Here is a 1,717-nt window from a genome sequence, read left to right on the forward strand (position 1 = left end):
ACACTCCATCATCACAGGAGACACACTCCATCATCACAGGAGATCACACTCCATCATCACAGGAGACACACTCCATCATCCTTAGCAAAGGGAAGGCTATCTTCCTGGGACTGTGTCTGTCCACACAGCCATCTGTGTTTCCTCCTTGGTTTTCGTTCTATGTGAGTCAGAAACCACACCAGAATCTCCATGAACTGTTCTTGTTTGGTTGACTCTAGAGTCTATCTGTGGGTGACTTTCTGCTGCCCTGTCAAGGTAGCCGCCAGAACCCTGTACATCTTCAGGAAGCCCCCAGGGAGGGAAGGAGGCCGGCCTCAGTGAGGTTCAGCTGTCTCTTCCTTCTGGCTGAGGGGCTGCAGGATGCTGGGAAAGGGAGTGGAGACATGGGGGCAGTGTGGAGCAGTTCTGGTAGGTCCCCCGGTAGACTCTGAGGGGGTCCACGTGCCGGTATGGGGAGATGGTGGGCAGACTGGGCCTGGACCTTCGGCAGCTCAGACACACCTAACTCTGTCCTCCAGTCTCCAGGGGTTGCCCTGGTGTTTGCTCACGGCCACTGGAAATCCAAAGAGGAGCAGACAAGGAGTTTCCTCCAGCCCAGATTCCCGGGTTCTTAGTCCTGACTCAAATCCCACCACTGTGCGTCTGCCCCGCAGGAAGCCCTCCCAGAGGCTGGGGATGGGGGAGACTAGCAACCACACCACATGCAGAAGCTCTGGAAACTCAAGTCCACCCAGCTACTTTAGACACATGAATCTGCACAATGACCGGCTCTGCCCCACCAGCGGCCACCATGAACCCACCCTGAAGACACAGCTGCACACTTACAGCTGGCCAAACTGACCAGAGGCTTCTCTACTGTATTAGGGCTGCTGTCCTTACTCAGAACTAAAGTCAGTGCCGCAGGTCAGTGGGTAACTGGAGGCTGGACTGGGTCCCCAGCCATAGCTGGCAGGCAGGAACGTGGGATAGATGCCCATGGTGGCCAGTAGGGGGTGTGTGGGTGGATGTCCGCAATGGTCAGGAGGGGTGTGGGGTAGATGTCCGTGGTGGTCAGCAGGGGTGTGGGTAGATGTCCGTGGTGGTCAGGAAAGGTGTGGGGTAGATGTCCGTGGTGGTCAGGAAGGGTGTGGGGTGGATGTCCGTGGTGGTCAGGAGGGGTGTGGGGTGGATGTCCGTGGTGGTCAGCAGGGGTGTGGGGTAGATGTCCGTGGTGGTCAGGAGGGACACCAGGTAAATGTCCGGTGTCCATCAGGCTGGTGTGGGTGGTGCTGTGGGCCCAGGGGCATTTCTAGGGACTAGAGCCTCTGTCTGTAACGAGAACGTTCTGCCCTGGCTCTTCTGTTTCTTCCTTTTCAAAATGAAGCGCAGGCTATCTGCTGTCCCTCCCAGGAGTCCTGGTGGCTGTCATGGATACAGACAGCTTGGCCCTAGAGAACCAACATCCATCAGACCTTCCAGTGCGTTCCAGGCTCTCCACCAGGCTCTCACTCTCCTGCAGGGCCTCGGAATCATCTCCACAACCTCACAGCCACAAGCAGAGGGGGATGGGGTGAGGGCCCTGGACCCCACAGCCACCCCCAGGCAGAGGGGGATGGGGTGAGGACACTGGACCCCACAGCCACCCCCAGGCAGAGGGGGATGGGGTGAGGGCCCTGGACCCCACAGCCACCCCCAGGCAGAGGGGGATGGGGTGAGGGCCCTGGACCCCACAGCCACC

At 58.8% G+C, this 1,717-nt stretch overlaps 1 protein-coding gene across 1 annotated transcript in view; it reads right to left on the reverse strand.

Moving 5' to 3' along the window:
- Window positions 1–977, reverse strand: part of Slc12a7 (solute carrier family 12 (potassium/chloride transporter), member 7) — an 80,610-nt gene extending 79,633 nt beyond the window's left edge. Inside the window, exon 1 of the mRNA XM_013013826.1 lies at window positions 880–977. Coding sequence (XP_012869280.1) covers window positions 880–977 — 98 coding nt within the window. The remainder of the gene's footprint in view (window positions 1–879) is intronic.
- Between the last annotated feature and the right edge of the window lie 740 nt (window positions 978–1,717).

This window comes from Dipodomys ordii, unplaced genomic scaffold (assembly GCF_000151885.1).
Source record: "Dipodomys ordii isolate 6190 unplaced genomic scaffold, Dord_2.0 Scaffold21, whole genome shotgun sequence".
NCBI lineage: Eukaryota > Metazoa > Chordata > Mammalia > Rodentia > Heteromyidae > Dipodomys > Dipodomys ordii.